At 40.2% G+C, this 23697-nt stretch overlaps 1 protein-coding gene across 1 annotated transcript in view; it reads right to left on the reverse strand.

Annotated features, from left to right (window-relative positions):
* Positions 1 to 23697, reverse strand: part of WDR88 (WD repeat domain 88) — a 41480-nt gene that overhangs the window by 6712 nt on the left and 11071 nt on the right. The window contains exons 2-9 of the mRNA XM_039888511.1: positions 22316 to 22426; positions 21057 to 21145; positions 20381 to 20444; positions 17816 to 17954; positions 16431 to 16560; positions 9348 to 9535; positions 7476 to 7558; positions 5865 to 5933 (exon numbers count right to left, since the gene is read on the reverse strand). Of these exons, the coding sequence (XP_039744445.1) occupies positions 5865 to 5933; positions 7476 to 7558; positions 9348 to 9535; positions 16431 to 16560; positions 17816 to 17954; positions 20381 to 20444; positions 21057 to 21145; positions 22316 to 22426 (873 nt within the window). The remainder of the gene's footprint in view (positions 1 to 5864; positions 5934 to 7475; positions 7559 to 9347; positions 9536 to 16430; positions 16561 to 17815; positions 17955 to 20380; positions 20445 to 21056; positions 21146 to 22315; positions 22427 to 23697) is intronic.

Consider the following 23697-nt stretch of genomic DNA (forward strand, 5'->3'; position numbering starts at 1 on the left):
GTAAAACACCAGGAGTGATCCCTAACGTAAACTGTGGACTCCTGGTGATAATAAGGTGTTGATGTAGGTTCACCATTCTTCCAAATGTTTTATCTGGTGGCAGATGTTGATGTGTGGGGCAAGAGATATGGGAAATCTCTGTACCTTCTCTCAGTTTTGCTGTGGACTTAAAACTGCCCTACAAAAATAGTCTATTGAAAAGAAAAGTAGATTAGTGGTTGCCTAGGGCTGAAAAGGATGGAAGATCGAGGGTGATGGCTAAGTGATGTGGCGTTTCTTTTGGAAGTAATGTTCTAAAATTGATTGTGATGATGGATGCACAACTCTGTGAATATAATAAAAGCCATTGAATTGTATACTTTAAATGAGTGAATTGTGTGATAAGTGAGTTATATCTGAATGAAGCTGTTTTTTAAAAAAAGATACGTTAGCAGTTTCTTACAAAGCTAAACATACTCTTACTATATAATCCAGCAATCACGCTCATTGGTATTTACCCAAATGTCCTGAAAACGCATGTCCACACAAAAACTTTCACACAGACATTAATAGCAGCTTTATTCATAATTACTCCCAAACAAGAAACAACTAACATGTTTCTCGATAAGAGAATAGATAAACAAATTGTGGTACATCCACACAATGAAATATTCAGTGATAAAAAGAACTGTGCTATCAAGCCATGAAGAGACTTAGAAGAACCTTCAATGCATATTGCTAAGTGGAACAAGCCAGTCTGAAAAGGCTACATATTGTGTGATTCCAACTATATGATATTGTGGAAAAGGCGAAACTACAGAGGCAGTAAAGTGATCAGAGTAGCAGAGGGATGAATAGATGGAGCACAGTGAGTTTTTAGGGCAGTGAAACTATTCTATGTTATACTACAGTGGTGGACACATGGCTTGCATTTGGCAAAACCCATGTAATATAAAGAATGAAACTTGAACTATGGATGTTAGTTAATAATAATGTATCAATATTGGTTCATCAATTATAACAAAAATACCACATTTAATGCAAAATATTAATGATAGTGAAAACTGTCAGGGGGAGGAGGTACATGGGAACTCTATTATTTGCTTAATTTTTCTATAAATCTAAAACTTCTTTAAAAAAATTTTTTTAATTATTTTTAAAGATGACAGTGCTCCTTGGAAAACAGTGATTGCTGAATTGATCTGAGAATACTACTTGAGTGAACATCCATTATCATATCATTTCCTTGATTATTATTATGAAACTGAATGGTCAGCAGAAATATGCCCTCCTCCTAGAGAAGTCCACGTCCTAATCCCCAAAACCTGTGAATATGTTAGGTTACATGACAAGGGGAAATTAAGGGTGCAGATGTAATTAAGTTTGCTAATCAGAATAGGGAAATTTAGAATAGGGAAATTATTCTGTCTTATCCAGGTGAGCCCAACATAATCAGAAAACTTAAAAGTAGAACATTAAGTCTGAGGAATGTGTGATTATGGAAGAAAGGCACAGAGAGATGCAGTGCTGCTGGCTTTGAAGAAGCCAGTGTTGCTATTCTTAGAAGAAGGGGTCACACACCAAGGAATGTGGGTGGTTTCTAGAGGTTGAAAATGGCAGGGAAATGGATTATCCCCTAAAGCCTCCACTAGGGAATACGATCCTGTTGACACCTCGATTTTAGCCCACTCAATGAGACCTGTAAGATATTTCTATCTTACAAAACTATAAGATATTAAATTAATGTTGTTTAAGTGGTAAAGTCTGTGCTGATTTATTATAGCAGCAATAAAAAACTAATATTCTAAATGTCTAACCAATGTACTGTATACTTGAAACTAATAATAAGATAAATTTTTTTTTAAAAAAATGAATACACTAAGTAATGTTACATTTCCTGATTCAGCAGCCACAGCTAAATGTCCTGTGGGAGAACAAAAGGGGAAAGTTTGGTAAGGTACATGTTGGTCCCTTGCAGTGTCAAGCTGTCAGATTTTCCCAATAATCACACTTTCTACAATGTATCTACTGATTTGTCTGATTATGGCAACAACGACAAAAAATGTTTGCTCCCTCTAGCTCTTAGATACTTTAATTCAAAAGTTGGAGTTTTGAATTATCTTGATTTCTGTGAAGATTTTAATGAAACTAAGGAAAATATAAAACAAAAGCATGTTGACATCTTATTGAAATACAAACTAGATTTTGCTTACCCATCTATGTATTCAGCAGACAATGCAAATGTAAATTTTGGCAAATTCTATTCAGTCTATTAACTTTTTACCAAAGTAAATAAAAAGATCTCACCCGTTAAATGCCCTGCACATCATGTACACAAAAGGAGTGTGATTTGCTTAACTGTGGTGTTGGGTCTTTCTCAATAAAAGTTTTTAGTCTCTGAATGAAAAGGTTGCTCTGTAATAAATCCGAAATTTTCAAATGACTGAAAGTAACCTCACAGGGTGATTTGATCACACTTCCTAACTGGGCAGGTAGTGTCGGTAGTCACACCCCAGGGCTGTAATTTCCTTAGTAAAAGGCTTATCTTTGCCTTAAGCAAGCCCTGTTCATTGTTCTTGTGCATCTTGAAATGTCAGAGTAATCCTCTTTTTCGGACCCCTCCTATGTAACCTAGTATTGGAATTTCTAGTCAGAGCAATCAGGCAAGAAAAAGAAATAAAAGGCATTCAAATTGAAAAGGAAAAAATAAAATCATTTTTTTATTACAAATGATATATTCTTATACATAGAAACTCCTAAGCACTCCAAAAAAACTGTTAGAACTAATCAACAAATTCAGTAAAGTTGCAGAATACAAAATCAACATACAGAAATCAGTTGTGTTTCTATATGCTAACATTGAAGCAACTGAAGAAGAAATAAAGAAAACAATCTCATTCACAATAACATCAAAAACAATAAAATCCTTAGGAATAAATTTAACCAAGGAAATAAAAGACCTATATACTGAAAACTATAAGACTTTGATGAAATAAATTGAAAAAGACACAAAGAAATGAAAAGATATCCTGCGTTCTTGGATTGAAATAATTAATTTTGTTAAAATGTTCACACTACCTAAAGCCATATATAGATTCAATACAATCCCTATCAAAATAGTGATAGCATTTTCTATAGAAATAGAAAAAAAACAATTCTAAAATTTGTATAGAACCACAAAAGACCCTGAATAGCCAGAGCAATCCTGAGAAAGAACGACAAAGCTGGAGACATCACACTTCATGATTTTAAACTATAGTACAAAACTATAGTGATCAAAACAGCGAGGTACTGGCCTAAAAATAGAGAACCCAGAAATAAAGCACCACGTATTCAATCAACTAATATTTGACAAGGGAGTCAAGAATATTCAAATGTTAATTTCTTCATTTTTTTAAGCAGTGTTGGGAAAACGGGATAACCTCATGTGGAAAAATGAAATGGGACCCCTATCTCACACCACTCACAAAAATTAACTCAAAATGGATTAAAGACTTAAACATAAGAACCAATACTACAAAATTCCTTGAAGAAAACATAGGCAAAAAGCTCATGGACATTGGTCTTGGCAATGATTTTTCAAATATGGCACCAAAAGCAGAAGAAACAAAAGCAAAATTAAATAAGAGGGATTATATGAAACTAAAGCTTCTGCACAGCAAAAGAAACAAGCTACAAAATGAAAATGAGACCTATGGAATGGGAGAAAATATTTGCAAATCATATATCTGACAGGGGGTTAAATATCCAAGATATATAAAGAATTCATACAACTCGATGACAAAAAAATTACAATTCCAATTAACGAATAGGCAGAGAAACTGAATAGACATTTTTCTAAAGAAAACATAGAAACTGCCAATAGCTACATAAAAAGATGCTCAAAATTACTAATAACGAAGGATATGCAAATCGAAACCACAATAAGATATCACCTCATACCTGTTAGAAAAGCTATCACCAAAACGACAAGAGATAAGAGTCACTGAGGATGTGAAGAAAAAGGAAACTTTTATACTGTAGGTAGAAATGTAAATTAATATAGCCACTATGGAAAACAGTATGGGGATTCCTCAAAACATTAAAATAGAACTACCATATGATTCAGCAATCCCACCTCTGGATATATTTTTAAAGGAAATGAAAACAGGATCTCGAAGAGACCACCCCCATGTTCACTGGAGCATTATTCACAATAGCTAAGATATGGAAACGACCTAAATATCTGTCAACAGATAAATGAATAAAAAAAGTGACATATATATATATATATATATATATATATATATATATATATATATATACAATGGAATGTTATACAACCATAAGAAAGAAGGAAATTCTGCCATTTGTGACAGCACGCATGGACCCAGAGTAAAGTATCATGCTAAGAGAGATAAGTCAGACTGAGAAAGACAAATACCATACAAGATCACTTATAGTGAAATCTAAAAAAGCTAAATTCATAGAAACAGGGAGGAGCATGGTAGTTACCAAGGGCTGGGAGGGAGATGTTGGTCAAAGATAGAAAATTCTAGTTGTAAGGTGATAATTTGGGTGTCTAATGTAAGGAATGGTGATTATAGTTAATAATACTGTATCATATACTTGAAAGTTGCTCAGAGTATGTTCTCACCACACACCAAAAAAATGATAATTATGTAACATGAAGAAGATGTTAATTAACACTATAGTGGTAATCATTTGGCGATGTATAAGTGTATCAAATCAATATGTTATAGATATTAAGTTTACACAATATTATATGTCTATTACATCTCAATAAAGCTGGAAAAAATACATAAGTAAAGTAAAATCTAGTCAATTGATTCTATTGTATTTATATTATCTTTTTTAAAAGTCTTACATTTATGTATCTTAAGAATATACAATAATATAGCCCGTAAAATTTAAATATCCAGTAAAGACTTTTTAAAAATGTAAATAAGTTGCTGTTTCAGAAGACAGAAACAATATAAAATATTTTTATATTTTTCTTAAACATATTCATTTAGTTCCACTATTAATTACTACTAATTACTGCTGTTAACTAATCCTATTGTTGTTTTTGTTTAAATAATAGTATTTATGTAACAGAAAAGTAAAAAATACAGAATAAGACATAATTTCAAATAAACTCATTTTTCATATTTTGTTTTATACTTTTACTTTTTCTAGCTTTATTAAGATATAATTGACAATCATTTTTCATGTTTTATATTAAAATAATAACTCATAGGCATAGAATTTTCATTATGCATTATGTTATTATGAGTATTTTGTCAGGTGTGGTGCTCGGCTCCCAGTTTGGCTCCCTAACAGGTTGGTCACGGTAGGCGGAGTCTGGGCCCTGGTCTCAGAGACCTACAAACCCCCAGCCTACAGAATTACATAATTCTAATAAAGGTGGAGGGAAAAGTGAGACCCCACTTCTCTGGTGCTCACACCTGGAGGACAGCCCTCGGGATATCCTGGACTAAGCAGTTATGTGCCATTGGAACAGGAATCCCAGGATGTAGTGACATAGAGAGGGAAGACCTACCTGGGACCTCGGAGTGGCCTCTGCTGTTATTGACGAGCTGATGCCTTCCCCTTTAAGGCCCCTTGTTGGCTTCATCACTCACTCACCAGTGACTAGGCCCTTGCTCCAACAAAACAAATGTCAGTGGTGCAGACACAGAGATACCTGGCAACTCCCCGCGTGAGCAGACACAGGCACCTGCTTTCCACATTCCCAGGCAGCTTCTTCGATGGGGATGGCCTGGCCAGCTATGGCCCTCAGGCTAACCCTGCCCTGGAGTTTTACTTGACAGTAGCACTTCTATTATCACCAATTCTCGCAAATGCGACAGATTTTAAGTCACTGAGAGGTTGGCCACTTTTACCTTTGAAGCAGACAGGATCCATTTCTTGTCTCTGCTAATGTCCACATCCATCACCCAGTCATTATGGCCCTGGGGTAAAAATAGAACTTAAACGAGGACTTAGAGGAAAAGATTTATAAGAACAAAAACTAAAACAAAAGGACTCAACATTGTTCACATTTAAGTGTAACTAATTGTGCTTCCCTGGTTTCACTAGGACATTTAAGGTAGAATACAAAGTGTAAAGGCTTGTGATACATGTGTATGTCATGGCACTGTATGTGTTTTCAAAACTAGTACTCTGGTGTTTCGCAGGCTGGGGAAAAACTATTGTGTTCCCAGCTGGGCCCAGAGTACCTCTTGCTGGTTTTCTTGCTTTCTCTGTTCTAGGAAATACCTCTTAGAGGTCCAACTGGTGAAGGGGCTTTTGGCTTCAAGGAACTGGACCTTAAGCAAATGGGGGATTGTTTCCCTCAGCTACAAAGCAGCTCAGAGAGGATATACCACTGCTGGTTTAGACCCTTAATTACGTCAGGGTTCTTTGTCAGCATCTTTAGCATTCTTTGGTCTTTCCCTTATGGAAAGAGGTGGATGGCGAGGCAGCTGTGGTGTGGTAGGAAAATCAAGACTTAGAGAGAAGGTTAAACTGCTGTGCATTGCAAAAGGACAGGAATTTGAGGGTGGGAGAATAGAGAGGAGAGATGAGGAAAAACTGAACAGAACAAACTAATAGGGGGACAAAGAGACTTTTAAATACAGAGAGGTCGAACTTTCAGTTTTAAGCTGTTGATTTGCTGTAATGTAAACTCCCTTTGCCTCTCCAAACCCTAGGAGAAGAGGGTTCAGACAGACCAGCCCTGGGAGCCTGTATGTTGTAGTGATCAATGGGACACAGGCTACCTTTGGATCGCAGGCAACAGAGACACCAAGACTCCTGGATGCAAGCATTCCCAGCCAAAGGTGGCCATGAGATTGTAGGACCAGAGAGTATGCAGAAATCTTGGGGTGGAGGGCACATGGAACAGAGGCACTGAAGGAGCTAATCCTAGGATGGCCCAACCTCTGGATTCTGGCCGTGTTGGCTAATCCATCCCCTTACTGTAGAGCTACTTTGAATAGAGTCTTCTCTAACTTGCAGCCACGAGCACTCAATTGACACTCCCCAGTTTGGAGCCCCACAGCTTTCTGTTCATGCCTTATTATGGCATTCAGCCTTCTGCACAGTAATTTCTGCTGTCTTAAACACTTCCCCATCTCTGAGTTTCTGCATTTTGCTGTTCCAACTGCCTGCAATATCCTCCCGCAATACCCTCACTCACCCAGTCCTTCCTTGCCATCCCTTTCTCAGCTCAAAGGCCACCTTCTCCAGCAGGCCACCCCTGCCCACCCACCGTGGATTAGCCCCCAGAGTCTGTTTCTGTCACGTCACCCTGTTGTGGTTTCTCCATTTCATTTACAACTGTTGATGATCTGTTTGTTGGTTTCTTGTCTGTCCTTCCTTACAGAGGTGTCAGCTCCACGGGGGACATCTAGGTCTACCTTACCCACTGCTGTACTCCCACCACCTAGCATCCAGCATGGAATGACTAAGGAACGAAGCTCAGATCTTCTCTCTCATGCTGGCATCGGTACCTTCAAGGAGAGCTTCCGGTAGCCTTCGCCTACATCCCAAATAGCCACAGTCTTGTCATACCCTCCAGACACAAGAAAAGAGGCTGCAACACAAAACGAGAGTCTCAAGGTGGGGTCAATCTTCCCCAGCCAACTGCTTCCTCCTGTGGTGAGGTTAAAGCGGGCTGAGGATGCATCTGTGAGCAGCCTCCATGGCTCACTCTGAGGACACTCAAACCCCTTCCTGGTGGTTCAACCATCCCCAACTAATTACAGTTGATTCTCATTATTAATGGTAGTTTTATTCCATAAAGTTGTCACAAACACTGAATTAGCAAAAACTGAACCATTGCTCCTAAGGAAAATACAGGGTTAGGCTCCTGTGAGCTTCTGGTCACAACATTTCATTAACCAATCAATACATAACCTCATTTTATGTCTTTTTCTGTTTCTTAATTGATATATATTGTTTATTCATTATCATTGAATTTGTGGCTGTCAGCGCTAAAACTCATGCTGAACAAAGCATCTCCAAAACATGCGTTTTCCACGTAAGGCACATCACGGTATTCCTGCACTGAGGAACCCTTCAGCACTACGCTAGGAGGCCGTTTTAAATAACAAAGTCCCCAACGAAAAGCTCAAATTGCAAAAATGTGGCACTAAATAGAACACAAAAAGGACACTTTATGATAAGAGGGATGAAACAAGAAGGCGATGAATCGCCTTGTTCAAGTTGAGCTGGGGATGTGTGCATAGGCTAACTCAAACTTTCTACTGCACTTCGCATGTCCACAGGTGACCATAAAAGTTCCATGCATATTGACTTTAGGGTTACAAATGAATTTTGGCCAGTAGGAGAATTTACGAATACGGAATCCGCAAATAACGATGATTGATTCTGTGCAACTTTGAAACCAATAAAGCCCAGGACAGAAACTGATGGCGTTCCTCACAGTGGGGTTTGCCTTACACGAAAGCTCCTTCTGAAGAGAGAAAGTGGTTCAGAAACACCCTAGCATTTCTCAAGTCAGGCCAGGATTGTGTGTGTACTGGCTGGGTATCCCCACCACGCGCACACTTCACGAGGATGGAAGAGTATAACGTGTGGTTCCTGGGTGTCACGAGCAGTCACTTCCCCTCCTGGAGTTAGCGGCCATGGCATCTTTCTGTCATTGCCTTTGCTCGCATCCATGCTCCTTCACCTGGAAATAGTGTCCCAATTTCCCATGGGGAAACATCCCTCACCTAGTCTCAGTCCTTCTGGTTCAGAAGGCACTGACACCAACCTCTAGCTCTGGGAGTGGGCAAGCCACTCTGACCCGGCCAATCAGAACCTTGCATCTCCTGCTGAAATGATTGGTTCAGAGATGGGCATGTGACCCAAGCTGAGCCACTGGGAATCTTTCCCTGGAACTTGTGCCGTCACCATCAGAGGAGCATCTCTCTTTCTCCAGGATTGCCAGTGACCAGAACTGCTTTGGGCCTGGATCACCAAAGGCTATCTTTGCCTACTTGAGGAGAAAGGCCAAATCAAGAGGAAAGCTGATCTGAGGGGTAGAATAGAAGATCTGGCTCCCTGACAGCTTTGTCTGAGTGTCTGAAACCAGCCACACCTGAAGCGAGACCTGCTCCTGACCTTTCCCATTACAGGAGTTAATAAATTTCCCCTGTTGCTTAAGCTACGTTGAGCTGAGTTTCTGTCACTTGCAAACTTGTGCCTATGAAGGTCTCTCTTGGCTTTTTGTTCCCGTGGAAAATAAATCCACCCTAATGTCAGCATGATTAGAAATCGACTGCCTGTACTGAGGAAAGTCTATGTGAATAAAACACGAAGAACTCTGCCCCAGCACTCCCATAGGTACAGAATCTTTCTTTGTGTTTATTACTCACTGTCTCTGGCAAAGTGGCAGGAGCTTACAGAACCATCATGGCCCTGCATCAGAGTCACACAGGCTCCACGGTTTCGAAACTCCCCTGTATGAACGTTCCATATTTTTAAGGTTTTATCCCAAGAGCTTGTACATAGGAAATGGCCACTGAAGGTAAAACAGCAGTTTGAGATTGCATTGGTATGTGCACTGAAACACAGATGGAAGGGAGCACATGTTAGCACTTTGCTCCTGGAAAATCTGAGGGCACAGCTAAAAGGCAGGAGTAGAGGCGAGGAGAGGGGACATTGGAGCTGATCCCCCGTGATGTAATGGGCACCGTTCCTTCAATCGCTGCCTACCATGGTCCAGATATTAATCGCTCTGATTATGTCACACTATTCCAGGATTTCTCAATCATGGCAATACTGACATGTAGTGCTGGATAGTTCTTTGTGGTGGGGGGCTGTCCTGTACACTGTAAGGTGTTTGGCAGCATCCCTGGGCTCTACACACTAGATGCCAATAGCCCTCATACCCAGTTGTAACAACCAAAAATGTCTTCGGACATTGCCAAATGTCCACTGGGTATAAAACTGCCCCTGGTTGAGAACCACTGCACTATCCAGAGCTGCTTGAGGCTTGAGGGGAAAGAGAAGCTGGAAAAGCTGAAATTGGTAGTTAACGGACTAACAGCCCTTCATGTTTGGTGCTGGATCACACTTACAAAGTGGGCCTCTCCTGTTCATGCTCCATCTCCTTTCTCTCTGAGGTGTGGAGGATGGCTGCTTCTCCCCCACCCTCTTCTCCCACTTACTCCTACTTCTCTTCACCCCAATGGCTCTCTCTTCTCTCTCTCTCTCTCTCTCTCTCTCTCTCTCTCTCTCTCTCTCATCTGTCTTCAGTGTCATTAAAACATATTTTAATGTCGTACATTCAATTGATAGAATTTCGGGTTATCCAGTCTTAATTTTTAAATATCTCCTTTTCTTGAAAAGAAAAACATCTGTCAGCATTTTGCTGCTTTTTTTTTTTTTGTCTGTGATTCTCAAAGTATTTTCCCCGTGATTCTCATCTCTTATTATAAACAGAATTTTCAAGCAAACTTATAAACATAAATGAGCACCTCTGAGTAGCCTGGATCATAAAATCAACCATTTTACCTGAGAAAAGGGTTAGGCAAAATTGTTTTCTAAAGCTCAAGTCAGAGTTTTAGACTGTTTCAGTTCTTTAAAATGCGCGAACTGAGTAAAGTCAAAGGGAAAAAAGTCAACTTCCCAGGGGTGTCCAGGGTAAAACTACCCAAATCCCGGTGCCTGTTGGGCTAAGAACTATCCCAGCATCCAGACACCGTCACTGGGGTCTAAACCAGGGCTGTCTCTGTTTTCCAGGATGGGGCTCCCATTTCAAATAAGTCCCACTTCTCATAAAAGGCCATTTTCCTTAGTACAAAAGTTTGGGGGGAAAGCACATGTTGTGCTTGCATATCTGGACAAGACGGAGGCCATGCTCTTCTCCCTATTCCTCCTGCTAAGCACGGCTAACAACCCTGGGCATTTATAAAGCAAACAGAAGACTGTCACAGGTGGAGAGATGAAGGCAGACCAGCTAGGGCTCTTGGGACCGAAGAATGGCATGCTGTGAGTCCCTAGGGTTTTCTCCTGTTTCATATATCCGGAACCAGTTACTGGGAAAGCCTGTAGCCCAAGAAATAGGGAACAAAAGAAAGGCCTCCAAGTAAAGCCGTTCTCACTAGCTGGAGGAAGAGCCTAACAAAACAGATCACCTTTAGATAATACCCACCTTACTCCAGCCAAATATCTTGGGGAAAAAACTATAATCCCATCCCTACCCTACCCCTGTCAGCAAAAGCCAGCAGGGGAGCCTAGACTGCCACCCTTGCCAGGCTGTAATGAGGTGGCCTGTCAAAACGGAAGATTTAAGTAAGGCAGAGTCTTATAATACCCAAAATGTCCAGCATACAACTGAAAATCACTTGTCATACTAAGAGCCAGGCAAACCTCAACATAAAAGAGAAAGATATTCAACAGGTGCCAACACTAAGATGACATAGATGTTAGAATTACCTGACGAAGATTTTTAAGCAGCCATCATAAAAATACTTTGATGGACAATTATAATCATGCTTGAAACAAACAAAAAGACAGAAAACCTCAGCAAAGAAATAAAAGATATAAAGAATGATTGAATGGAAATTTTAGAACAGAAAAATATAGTAACCAAAATAAAAAACTCAGTGGAAAGGAGAAAGGAAAGCATCAGTGGATACGAAGGCAGGCAATATAAATTAACCTATCCAATAAAAAGACCAAAAAAAACCAGAGCCTCAGGAACCTATGCGACTATAACAAAATAGCTAAACATTTGTTTCTTCAGAGTTCCAGATGGAAAGGAGAAAGAGATTGGGGCTGAAAAAGAAATTATGTCTGAAATTTTACCAAATTTGGCAAAAGTCATAAACCTATAGATTCAAAAAGCTAATCAATTCCGACTTGGATAAATCCAAAGAAATCTACATCCAGACGCATCATAATTAAACATCTGAAAACTGAAGACAAAGGGAAAAATCTTGAAAGCAGCCAGAGAAATGATGCCTTACCTATCGGGGGAAAACAAGTTGAATGACAATGGCTATCTCATCAGAAATTATGGAAGCCAGAGAAAGTGACATGATAGTTTTCAAATGCTAAAAGAAAAACTGTCAACCCATATTTCTACATCAAGCCAAAATTTCTTTCAGGAATGAAGGGGAAATCAAGACATTTTTAGATGAAGAAAAATTTAATTTATTGCCCTCAGACCTACCCTAAACAAAAGGCTTACAGAAGTTTTTCTAAACAGAAGGAAAACAATAAAAGACGGAAACTTAGAACATCAGAAAGGAAGACAAAAGTATAGGTAAATACAATGAACTTTCCTTCTCTTCTTGAGTTTTCTAAATTATGTTTGACAGTTGAAGCAATATATATATATATATAACAAAGTACTTATGTTTATTTCTTGCAAGCTTCAAAATCAGTTGAGATTGTGAATTTTCAAAATCCTCTAGCAAGATCAGCTATATATCCTGCAGGAACAAGTGCAAAATTAAAATGCAAGATCTCAGTTCCTCAAAAAGCTATACATAGTATTATTACCATCTGATCCAGAAATTCCACTCCTAGGTATAGAGCCAGAAGAACTGAAAGCAGGGACTTGAACAGATACTCATATGCCAATGTTCATTGCAGCATTGTTTACAACAGCTAAAAGATAAAAGCAACCCAAGTGTCCATCAACAGATGAATAGATAAACAAGATGTGGTACATGCCTGCAATGAAATTTTATATAGTCATAAAAAGGAACAAAGTTCTAATACATACTACAACATGGATAACCCTTAAAAACATTACGCTAAATAAAACAAGCCAGATGCAAAAGGACAAATAATGTATGATTCCATTTATACGAAATATCTGGTATAAGCAAATTTATAGAGGCAGAAAGTGGAAGAGAGATTACTAGGGGCTAGGACTGGAGGGAATGGGGAATTATTGTTTAATGGGTACTCGGTTTCTGTTTGGGGTGATAAAAAGGTTTTGGAAATAGTGGTTTTGGTTGTACGATATTACAAATTATTATCAGTGGATTAACTTGAAAATGGTTAAAATGGTAAATTTTGTCACATATGTATTTTACCATAATTAAAAAATAATAAAATAATATCCAAAAAGACACCAAATTGTACAGTTTAAATATATGGATTGTATGGTATGTGAATTATACCCCAATAAAGCTGTTAAGAAAGAAAAGAAAGATGCTCTCACCACTCTTATTCGGTACAGTGTTGGAAGTCCCAGCTACAGCAATCAGGCAAGAGAAAGAAATAAAAGGTATCCGAATTGAGAATGGAGAAGTCGAATTATCACTTTTTGCAGATGACATGATTCTCTATATAGAAAACTCTAAAGACTCCACACACTCCCCCCCAAAAAAACCACAAACAAACAAAAAAACTATTAGAAACAATAAACAAATACAGTAAAGTTGCAGGATAAAAAAATAATTGATGTACAAAAATCCAGTGTTCTTATACAATAACAATTAAATTTCAGAAAAAGAAATTTAAAAAAACAATTTCTTTTGTAATTGCAACAAGAAGAATGAAATACCTAGGAATAAACTTTACGAAGCATGTGAAGGACCCATACACTGAAAACTATAAGACATTATTAAAAGAAATTGAAGGTGTTCATGGACTGGAAGAATCAACATAGTTTAAGTGGTCATATTACGCAAAGTAATATACAGATTTAATGCAGTCCTCATCAAAATCCCAATGGCATTTTTTAAAGAAATAGCCAAAGCAATGCTGAGAAAAAAGGACAAAGCCAGAGGTAACACACTGCCTGACTTCAAATTATACTACAAGACGACAATAAACAAAACAGTTTGGTCTTGGCAGAAAAATAGATACACGGACCAATGGAACAGAATTAAGAGCCCAGAAATCAATCCGTGTATACACAGGCAAATAATTTTTGACAAAGGAGACCAAAACAAACAATGAAGAAAAAAAAAAACCTCTTCAATAAATGGTGCTAAGAAAATGGAGAGCCACATGCAAAAGAATGAAACTAGATTGCTATCTGTCATCATACACCTAAGTTAACTAAAAATGGATCAAAGACCTACATATAAGACCTGAAACAATAAATGAAATGGAAGAAAACAGGTACTAAACTCATGGACCTTGGATTTAGAGAAGATTTTATGAATTTGACCTCAAAAGCAAGGTAAGTAAAAGTAAAAATAAACGAATGGGACTATATCAAACTACGAGATTCTGCACGAAAAATGAAACCATCAACAAAACAGACAACCAAATGAATGGGAGAAGATATTTGCAAACAGCACCTCCTATAAGGGCCTAATATCCAAAATATACGAAAAAGTTATACAACTCAACAACAAAAAAAACAAACGATCCAATTAAAAAATGAGCAGAGGACCTGAACAGACACTTCTCCCAAGAAGACAACAAATGGCCAACAGATGTATGAAAAGATGCTCAACTCCACTAGCTATTAGGGAAATACAAATCAAAAGCACACCTGTAAGAATGGCTGTCATCAACAGGACAAGTAATATCAAGTGTTAGAGATGTCGTAGGGGAAAAAGGAACCCTCATCCACTGCTGGTGGGACTGCAAATTGGTACAGCCACTATGGAAAACAGTACGGAGTTTCCTCAAAAAAATGAAGAATATAATTATCATATAACCAAGCATCCCCTCTTCTAATTATCTACCCCAAAATTTTGAAAACATTTACCCATAAAGATATATGCAGCATTATTCTCAGTGGCCAAGACATGGAAACAACCAAAATGCCCTTCGATAGATGATTGGAACTCATATACAGTGGAATATCACTCGGCCATAAGAAAAGATGAAATACTGCCATTTGTGACAACATAGATGGATCCTGAGACTGTCATGCTAAGTCAGACAGAAAAAGCTGAGAACTATATGATTTCGCTCATATGGGGTCTATAAAACTGAAAGCAACAAATGAACAAGACAAACAAACAGAGACTCATGGGCACAGACAACAGTTTAGTGGTTACCAGGGGAAGAGGGAGACGGGGGAGGAAGGTAAGGGTAAAAGGGATCAAATATAAAGTGATGGAAGGAAACTTAACTTTGGGTGGTGAACACACAATGAAATATACATATGACGTATTATAAAACTGCACACTTGAAACCTATATAATTTTATGAACCAATGTCATCCCAATAAATTTCATAACCGTAATATAAATAAACAATAAAACTGTGAATAAAAGGAAAGAAAGAAGGGAAAAAAGCGATGGCGTCTGGGGAAACTGAATGGCTACAAGACAGATAAGAGATTCTTCACTATATGTCTTTTTGTACCTTTTTAACTTTGTACTGTGTTGCATGTTTTATGTGTTAAAAAGTAAATTACATATTTTTGAAATAAAAACATGCAAGGTCCCTTGTTTGAAAACCAAGAATTTGAAGACATTGACTGCAGAGCATTAAATCAAGTGCGGGGCCCTTCTGAGTGTGGGCTCCAGTGTGACGGGAGAGATTGCATGCCGTGAAGCCAGCCCTGTCCCGTAGCACCAAGAATCCTTGCCTCTATATTTTCTGGCTAAAAGCTATATTTCCAAAAAAAAAAAAATCACAAATTCAGGTCAATAAAAAATACCAATAGACATTTTGCTTATTTCTCTTTTTCATTCCCACTGGGGCAACGGAAGGGAGTGGATCGCAACACTGTCCATGCTGGAGCTTTGGTCACCTCTGCTGCCCTCGCCCCTGTCACTGTCACTACGGAGTGTCTCAAAGGAGTAGTGCAGGCCTCCGCAGTGCAGAGGGGGGACCCACAGCCCCTCCTAACCCAGGTTTCCATGGAAATCACTCTCAGTAAGAGAGCACATGCTGGGTGCCCACAGTGCGGCCTGTGCTAGGGCCTATATCTTGTGCAGACCTCACCTCTGCTCAGTTTGCAGATGAGGAAACTGAGGTCTGAGGTCACACAGAATAGGAACCTGAAGATCCCCGTGGGAAAGGCGGGCCCAGGCCAGCCGGGCTCATAAAGGAGTAGAAGAAGCAGGGTGATAGGACATTTGCACCTTCTTAGGATCCTGACTCCAGGGCTTGCTGGACAGGACTGGCCACCTATCTAGTGGTGGCCACCTACAAGCTCACCTTTGCAGGCCCTGGTTTATCAAAATCTCCCCATTTCACAGGAGATACTAGAAAGTCACATTTTGGCAAGGGGCTCTGCACAAGGTCTTCTAGCGTTGGCTCACATTGAAACAAATGTACCTGAAGCCCAGCCCAGCCCAGCCCACAGGCCACAGCTGGTGGTTTCCCCCGCCCCATTGCCTTCCTCCTTCCCTTCCTCCCTCTCCAGCCTCCTTCTGGCATTCATGACCAAGTAGGAGATGCCCCATATGATTATGGGCTCACAAGCTGAAGGCGTGCAGGCCGAATGCAGGAGGGCGTGGCTGGGGATCCCACCCCCCTCCCTGTTGCAGCATGCTGCCAGGCCTCCCAGGGCCCCTCCTCACTTGGCGATGGTGAGCAGTGTGGCCCGGGATGTAACATCCCAGATCTTGATGCTCCTGTCCAGCGAGACGGAAGCCACCTTCTGGCTGTCCGGGTCAAAGCAGCAGGCTGTGACTGACCTTTTGTGATGATCTGAGGCACAAGGAAAGTGACTCTTTACACAGGTTCCACATTCAGGGCCACACGCTTCACATGACCCAGAGGCTCACACTGCTCCCCCGGACAGTGACGATATTTTGAAAACACAATTCTGGTTTTCACTAAGGACTTTTTATTTACTCACAAGAACATTCTTGAGTGCCTACCATGTGCCAAGCTTTGAAGAAGGGGTACAGCTGAACCACTTCCTGTCCCCACAGAGCTCCCAGTCTGTAGGCTGATGGGGATTCACCTGTGAGAGGGCCACGACCCCACAGCATGTCAGGGGCCGTAAGAGGAGGGTGAGGTACATCACCGCCAGCCGGCAGAAGCCTAGCCCAGCCGGGCACAGCCCTGAGAGGTTGAAAAAGGGCCCCAAAATTTAACGAGGAAAGCAGAACAGGAAGAATGCTCCGGGCAGAATGAAGCATGTACAATGGCTTGGAGGTGGGAAGGGACACAGAGAAGCGCTAGAGCGGCTAGAAGTTGGAGAGCGAGGAGAGGTAGGGTAGAAGGTGATACATTAAGGGAAATATGCCAGCTGTGGGGCACTGCATACACTGTAGCCCCATATTGATAAAAATAAGCCCACAGTGCATGTGGGAAGTGGCATTGTGTGTTTGCGCGCATGCACGCACATACACACACATACACACACATACACACACAACACACACACACACACCCCCCCCTCAGAAAGGCCTCCCAGCAAAGGACAGATACAGCAGGCTTTCACTTTTGACTTTACACACCTACCGATTTTTTTTTTTTTTTTTTACTAAGATCATGTATTTTTTTTCAATTTTTATTTTGAGATAAGTGTTAACTGACATGCGTTGTAAGGATAACATGGAGAGATCCTGTATGCCCAGTTTCCCCCAGTGGTAGTGTCTTGCTTAATGGTAGTATAGTAGATAATGATTATTGTTTTTATATTTTAAACATACAGATAAAAATGAAGGCTGAGCCTCCACTCAATAGAAGACTGGGCTTTTAATGTCTGAGTGACGTGGAGCAGAACATTGTTTCATTTATTACAAGCATGAGACTGAATGAAAGAGTTTAAATGATGAGGACCAGTCTTGGTTTTGACTGTCAGAGTTTTATCAATTAGTATTCCATCTTTAACGATGTGGCTCGGACGATTACAGTTTCACCAAATAAAGCAATCGAAAGTTATGGTCTGTCAAGTGACAAGCAGCTGTTACCATGGCAGACGGAACAGAGCAGGGAGACTGTGCAAACTCACCTCTGACGTATGACACAGTCTTGGCATTTTCTGCATCTATCAAACAGATTCCGCAATCCACATCCAAGCCAGAGACCACATATTTACCATCAGGAGAAAACTTACAGGAGGATATGAAGCTTTCATGGCTGATCTTCCACTGAAATAGGGCAATAATCAAAGGCTGTGTTCTCTCTAGCCCAGCTTTCCAGTTGAACTTTCCATGATATTGAAAATGTTCCATCTATATGCTGCCTAATATGCCAGCCCCTGGCCACACGTGGCCATTGGGCACTTATAATGGGCTAATGCAAATAAGAAACTGAATTTTTAAGTTTGTTTGGTTTTAACTAATTTTATTTTAATTAATAACTGCAATTAATTAATCTGCATCCAGGACAATGAACAAGGATAGGGAGAACACCCAACAGAACTGGAAGTAAGGTTCTAGTAATGACCAACTTTATTCATTTTGGTAAATAAGTGGTTATTGCCTGGCACCATGCATGAGACAGCCTCAATCTCTCAGGCAGCTCACAGTCCCCTGGGGGAAGGCTGGCAACAAATCACAAGGAGGGGACAATGAGCTGCTCAACATTCTAGAAAAGGAGGAGCTGTCTGCATGTTATAAATTATGGTATTACCATTATGACAGTTTTAAAATATGCCCACCAATTCTTTGACAGTCCTTCCTCCAAAATGTTGAGCCTAATTTCCTACCCCTTGAATGTGGGCTGGACTTAGCAATTCACTTCTAATGAATAGAAAATGGCAGAAGTGACAGTATGTTACTAGCTCATAAAAGAAACCATGGTTTTCTTTTTGCTCTCTCTTGGATCACTTGCTCTGACGGGGAACTAACTGCCATATCCCGAGGACACAGAGAGGAACCGAGGCCTCCCATCAACAGCCAGATGAGTACGCCATCTTGGAAGGGGATCCTTCAGCCCCAGTTGAGCCTTCAGATGACTGTAGCTCCAGGGGACATTTTAACTGTGACCTCACAAGAGACCTGGGCCAGAACCACTCAGCTAAGCTGCTCCTAGATTTCTGACAGTCAGAAACTGTGCAAGATAATAAATGTGTGTTGTTTGAAGTTACTAAGATTTGGAGTAATTTATCAAGTAGCAGTGGATAATTAATTCAGCCCTATGGTTGCAAGTGGCATGAATGACTTGTGCAACAAAAATATATCAAAGTACCAAAATAAATTTCTTACAAAGAAAGAAAGCATCCCAAATAGAAAAACTGGCTAGAAACAAGAGCAGAAAATTTAAGAGAAGAAATAAACTTTGGGAAAAATGCTCAAAGTCAAGCATAATCAATGCTAGTCTCATTTTTCACCTACAAAATTGGCTAAAAAAATATTTTGAATTATGATGTCTGGCATGTGAGAGTAGAAAATGATGGGCTCTCCTCCAGTGCTCAGGCACAGATTTCTGGAGGGCAATTTAAAAAGCACCAAGTTTCTATACCAAATTAGCAATAAAATCCAGCAACATATCCAAAAATACTGAAGCGTATATATATATATATATATATATATATATATATATATATATATATATATATATATATATATATATATATATATAAAATTATATGCAAACTTTCCTCATTGTTTCATTGTTCGTAACAGAGAAAAGTGAAGATCGCCTTAACGTCTGGTAACAGGGAATAGTGAAATATGGCATGACCTATCCATCCTGTGAAATCCACGTGTCCTTTTAAAAAGATGATGGTGATGAGTATGTACTCACCATTTATTGTTAAGTTGGGAGAAAAGTCAGCGTCCAGGAAGTACAAATAAATAACACTATGTCGTTAACAGAACACATTTGCCTGTGTTCCTATGTACACGTGTGTAAACACAGGGAAAGAGACAGCAAGACATTAACTGTAATCTCTGGAGGGTGCTTTGAGGCCTTCATTTTGTTGTTTTAATCTTGTCTTTCTAAAAATGTTTTAGAAAGTATGCACTGATCTTTGCACTAAGAAAACGGTTGCTTGTTTAAGGAGAGAAAAGAGGAAGAAGGGAGAGGAGGGGCAACGCAGAGCTGCTGGGGGAAGGGCAGTGGGGATGGGCCAGGAGACCCTGAAGAGGTGCCTGAGCGGGGCTGGGGCTGCCTGGGCTGGGGGCGGGGGAGGGAGAGGGTCTCCAGGCGGTTTGAATGGATGGGTGGTGGCCCCTCTAAGATGGAGAACAGATTGGGAAGGGCCCAGAACCCTCATGCTTTGGTCACGTGGCCTTTGTCCCATGGCCTCAGCGCTAATTCCTGCTTCATCTAATCCAAACACCCCACAGAAAAGGGGCTCTTTCCCTCAGCCTGAAATTCCACGTCCTCTACCCTCACCTTCATCCCACTTCTTTCCCTGCATCCCTCCTTTCCATCCTTGAAGCAGAAGACTTCCTTCTAGGAAGTTTTCCTTCCCGGATGCCTGCCCTCCATCATCTCGAGTCCCTGAGAAAATTCTTTTTTCCTGGAAGACTGGCTTCTCCTCCCACCACGCACCCAGCCCTAGGCTCCCTAAAGCCCATTCAAGACGCTGTGCTGTGATGTCTCCCCTGGAGCATGGCATGCTTACCAGTAGCTTGCCTGTTTCAAGGTCCCAAGTCCTCAGTGTTTTGTCATAGGCTGCTGCAGTAATTCTGGAAATAAAATGCCAAGCATAGTGTCTTTATGACAGAGACAGTTACGTGTATGGTTTCCTAAGAGAAAATTTTGCTAATTTACGACCAAAATTGCAAATAATACCAGAATCTTTCTAGAGATGCTCCATGAGCCCCCCTAAAGAGCAGCGTGTTCTCACTGAAAACAGAGAGAACCTAACACAAAAGCCCTACAGCACCATTCTCTTCCCTACTCCCTCAGCCATCCAAATATTTTCTTTCATATTTAGGGTGTTAAAGATATTGTTTCTTCTGTTCTTTAACTGACCATCTTCTTCTAAGGGGATAGCTACAATTCCCAAGGATCAATCATTTCTGCTCACATGTCTATCTTTTTACAGAAAAATACTTTAATAGACAGCTCATTTCATCCTGAAATGTTTTCTTGTACATTTAGTAAAATAGTAAAAATGTACCTTTGTCTTGTCATATTGCATGTTTCCGTGGCAATCTCTGTTCTTTATATGAGATAAATTTCCATGAAAGTTAAATGCCCATATTGTTTTACCAAACTGTCCCTAGTGTGCTGTACGCCGGCCTGCCTCTTCACTCTCACTTTTCCTGATCAATGTAAAATGAAGGAAAGGTCACCTTCTGTTGTCAGCAGGGACACTGCACTCTAAAACAGGAGCTTTGGGCCCGTTCTCAAAATTCCGAATAAGAGATCCATCCACAGCATCCTCAAATCAACAGGAGAAAGGGAGAGAGAGCAAGAGGTCATTGAGGTATTGACTGAAGTTGTAAACTGAGTTCGACATCATCCCTGAGCTTCACTACAATAGTAAAGTATGAGAACTGCATGGTCCTATGACTCTCACCCAGCTCAAAGGGTAAAAGGACTTCCTCACCCAGGAGGTCACATAATCACCCAGGTCACATAGCTATTGAGTTTCAAATGTGGGGCCTGAACCATTTGGACAGTCCCCAAACCCTCCTGCTTTGTCTGCCTGAACTTGGTACCCACTAATGACACAGAAGATGCTCCTCCAAGGTCATCTAGAGGGTAGGGAGCTATCCTCCACCCGGTTACCTGAACCAGAACCCAGGAACCAGCTTTGACTCATTCCACCCTGTCCCCCTGAAGCCAGAGAAGATGACAAACTCAAGACTGACTATCCGCCCCCAAGAGCCCAGCCCCAGCCACGTGGTCATCCGTGGCCTGGCCCCTCAGGAGCATTGCCATCCCCCAGCCCTGCTCCTTTCTCACCCACTCCTGACCGACTAGCAATGTCCCCCAAAACAGGCCTGCTAGGGTCTGCTGGCTATGCCAAGAAGGCTTTGGTAGTGTTCTCAGTGGCGACCTCTCTGCAACTTTTTCTGACCATCACACCCTTGTTCCTTGTGCCCCTGCTTCCCGCACATTGGGGCACTGATCTGTGCTCAGGCCTGCCTCTCCCAACCACCCCTCAAGGACAGGTTCCAGGCATGGCTACTTTTCTGTTCTCTCAACCAGGCCTGGCCATACCACCCCTGTGGATAGAACTCAATTTTCCAAATGAGAAGGATACCCAAAGAGATGACACAGCACAGACATCCCAGGTAGGCCCTAGGCACAGCTGGGACCCTGCAACCAAAGGTGGAGAGCTCTCAGTCCGGGGTTCTCCGTTCCCTGCTCCCACTGTTTCCAAATCGACAGGCTAACAGCAGCTGCGCGAATCTCATCTCTCTTTGGAGGCTTGACAATAAAGCGAGCTCTCACTTTGCTTTCCTTTCTTATACTTTTTTCAGAAAGTTCTCTCCAAAGCTTTGTAATCCTTGAGTGCCAGAAAACTCAGTACTGGGGAACTCTCCACAAGAAGTGACATAAGCTTACGGGATGTTTTGGTTCCACCTAACACAAGGCCACCTACCCATAGCTTCACGGTGCAGTCATAGGAGCCACTGAGGAGCTTTGTGTCATCCACACAGAAGTGACAAGAACTCACAATGTGCTGGTGTCCTGTCAGAATTTGAAATGGGATCTGGAAAAAGATAGAATGATTGAGTTAAGTGGGTTGCAGAATATAAGATCGATATTAAAAAGTCAATTGTATTTCTATACATTTGCAATGAACAATCTAGAAAAAAAAATAGAAAAATTCTATTTCCAAAAGCATTGAAATAGGAATATATTTAACCAAAAAAGTGTAAATTTTATACTCTGAAAATTCCCAAACATTGTTAAAAGAAATTTAAAAGGACCTAAATAAATGGGAAAACATCCTATGTTCATAGATTAGCAGACTTACTATTGTTAAGATAAAAATATACTCCACAGATTCAATACTATCCCATCAAAATTCCAGCTGACTTCTTTTTCTGAAATTGACAAACTGATCCTAAAATTCAGATAGAAACTCAAAAGAAGCAGAATAGCCAAAACGATTTTGAAAAAGAAAGGTGGACCACTCACAATTCCCAATTTCAAAACTTACTACATACAAAAGTTACTATAATCAGTATAAGACTGGCATAAGGATAAATATATAGATTGATGAAATGAGATTGAGAATCCAAAAATAAGCCCTAATATTTTTGGTCAATTGATTTTTGACAAGGATGTCAAGATAATTTAAAAGGGGGAGAGAATAACCTTTGCAACAAATTGTGCTTGGACAAGTGGATATCCACATGCAAAGGAATAAAGTTGGACCCTTACCTCACACTTTATACAAAATTAACTCCAAATAGATCGAAGACCTAAATAGGAGAGCTAAAACTATAGGACTCTTAGAAGAAAACATGGGTGTAAATCTTCCTGAACTTGCATCAGGTAATGGTTTCTTAGATATGACACAAAAAATACAAGCAGCAGCAGCAGCAACAACGATAACAACAATGATGATAAACTGGACATTATCTAAAGACAACATCAAGAAAGTAAAAAAAATAAATAAAACAATTCATACAAGGGAAGAAACACTCTGCAAATCATATATTGGAGAAGGGACTCGTATCTAGAGTATATAAAGAACTCTTAAAACTCTACCTATTGGTATGGTGTTATTTGAAAGTGGATTTGGATTAACTGTAAGTGTATATTGCAAACTCTTGGGAAACCACTAAAAAAACTTCAAAAAAAGAACTGTATTTGATATGCTAAAAAAAAAATAGAGAAAATGGAAACATATAGAATGCTCAGTTAAAACCACAAAAGGCAGAAGAGTGGAAGACAAAAATAAAAATAAAAAATAAAAATCAAGGTCAACAAATAGAAAACACAAATTTGGTATTTGTTATAATCCAATTATAT

The sequence above is a fragment of the Pteropus medius genome, unplaced genomic scaffold (assembly GCF_902729225.1).
Source record: "Pteropus medius unplaced genomic scaffold, Ma_sr-lr_union100, whole genome shotgun sequence".
In the NCBI taxonomy this organism is placed as follows: domain Eukaryota; kingdom Metazoa; phylum Chordata; class Mammalia; order Chiroptera; family Pteropodidae; genus Pteropus; species Pteropus medius.